Source organism: Tenrec ecaudatus, unplaced genomic scaffold (genome assembly GCF_050624435.1).
Source record: "Tenrec ecaudatus isolate mTenEca1 unplaced genomic scaffold, mTenEca1.hap1 Scaffold_538, whole genome shotgun sequence".
NCBI classification, from domain to species: domain Eukaryota; kingdom Metazoa; phylum Chordata; class Mammalia; order Afrosoricida; family Tenrecidae; genus Tenrec; species Tenrec ecaudatus.
Window position 1 is genome coordinate 1,133,576 of NW_027459452.1, and position 1,435 is coordinate 1,135,010.

The 1,435-nt window shown below is 49.1% G+C and overlaps 1 protein-coding gene across 1 annotated transcript; it reads right to left on the reverse strand.

Moving 5' to 3' along the window:
- Positions 1-617: 617 nt before the first annotated feature.
- Positions 618-1,136, reverse strand: LOC142436669 (translationally-controlled tumor protein-like). The gene has a single exon (XM_075540173.1). It carries the CDS (start codon positions 1,134-1,136, stop codon positions 618-620), a length of 519 nt encoding a protein of 172 aa, XP_075396288.1.
- Positions 1,137-1,435: the final 299 nt, after the last annotated feature.

A 1,435-nucleotide genomic window follows, 5' to 3' on the forward strand; every position in this document is an offset into this window, starting at 1 on the left:
TTATTGTTGGCAGCCTTCTGAGTCTGTTATGGATCTTTCTATACATATTTGGTATATAGAACCCAGTGTGGGTGACTCTATAGCTACATTAAGGGTTCCTGGTGGGAGATAATGAGGAGTTGCTATCAAGAAATTTAAGCAAAAACAAACAAAAAAGAAATATAAGCCAAAAGAAAATGTTTGAAACTGATAGTCATTTGCATGACAAGATACAACTATTGAATGATGTGATATCTGGATTAGTTCTCAAAATGGTTTGAGGAAAAAGAACGAATCAGAAAATTCCAAGGCTTCTGCAGGCATACTTTAAAATCCTCAAGGTAACATCTTTGCTTTTCAACACTTTTTTTTTGGTTGCATTTCCAACTCTTTATTTTAGTTTTGTTTAAATGCATTTTATTTTTAGACAACCTACACGACATTTTTGTGTTTTTTTCTTTAAAAAAAAAAGCCTCTGCTCCAAAAAATCAAGGTCACCGCTCCAAGTCAAGGTCACAAGTCGACGCAGAGCTCATGATGGCATCAGTTCCGTTTGTCTCGGTCCTGGTGTCGTGTGGGCGGACCGCAGACAGCTAGGAGGAGGGGCCGTCGGGCGGTCGGTCGTGCGTTGCCCACTGTCAGCACTTCTCCATCTCTAAGCCGTCCTTGAAGAAGATCATGTACGGGGTCCCGCCGCCCTCACGGTAGTCCAGCAGGGCCACCATGCCGTCGGGAATCGTGTTCTCGCCCTGAAAGAACTGGTACTTCTTGAAATTGGCGAGGATGTGCTTGATCTGCTCGGCAGCCCCGGTCATAAAGGGCTTCATGCGTTCCGGCTTCCGCTCCTCCAGCTTGCCTTTGAGGGATTTCATGTAGTCCTTGATGTACCTCTTGTAGGCCTCCTTGGTGAAGCTGGTCTCCTGCAAGTGATGGTTCATGACGATGTCCACGTCGGTGACCACCTTGTGCTCGGGCCCGTCGCCCTCGGGGCCTTCGGCGGATGCGTTACCGCCGATGAGCGCGTCATAGATGTGGCCTTGGGCCCTGCGGACCATGGTGCCCTCCACTTCCAGACACAGCCCGCCCGTGATCTCCCAGATCTTGTACACGTCAGAGAACAGCTCATCTCGGCTGATGAGGTCCCGGTAGATGATCATGACGGTGGCGAGAGGGCGGTGGCTGAGCTGGCTTCGGGCAGCTCGGAGCTCCAAGAGGACAGCGCTGAAGGGAGCGAAAGTTACAGTTGGCGCTGGGGGAGGGGCGGCCGGCGCAAGGGGAGGGGCATCTGGCAGAAGGGGCGGGGTGCTTTTCAACACTTTCAAGATGTCTTTTGAAGCAGATTTATCTACTGTCATGGTTCACTTGATCTCTTGACTTCTGCTTCCATGGGCACTTATTGTGCATGCAAGCAAGATGTAATCATTGACAATCCCAATATGTTCTAAAATTCTCATTA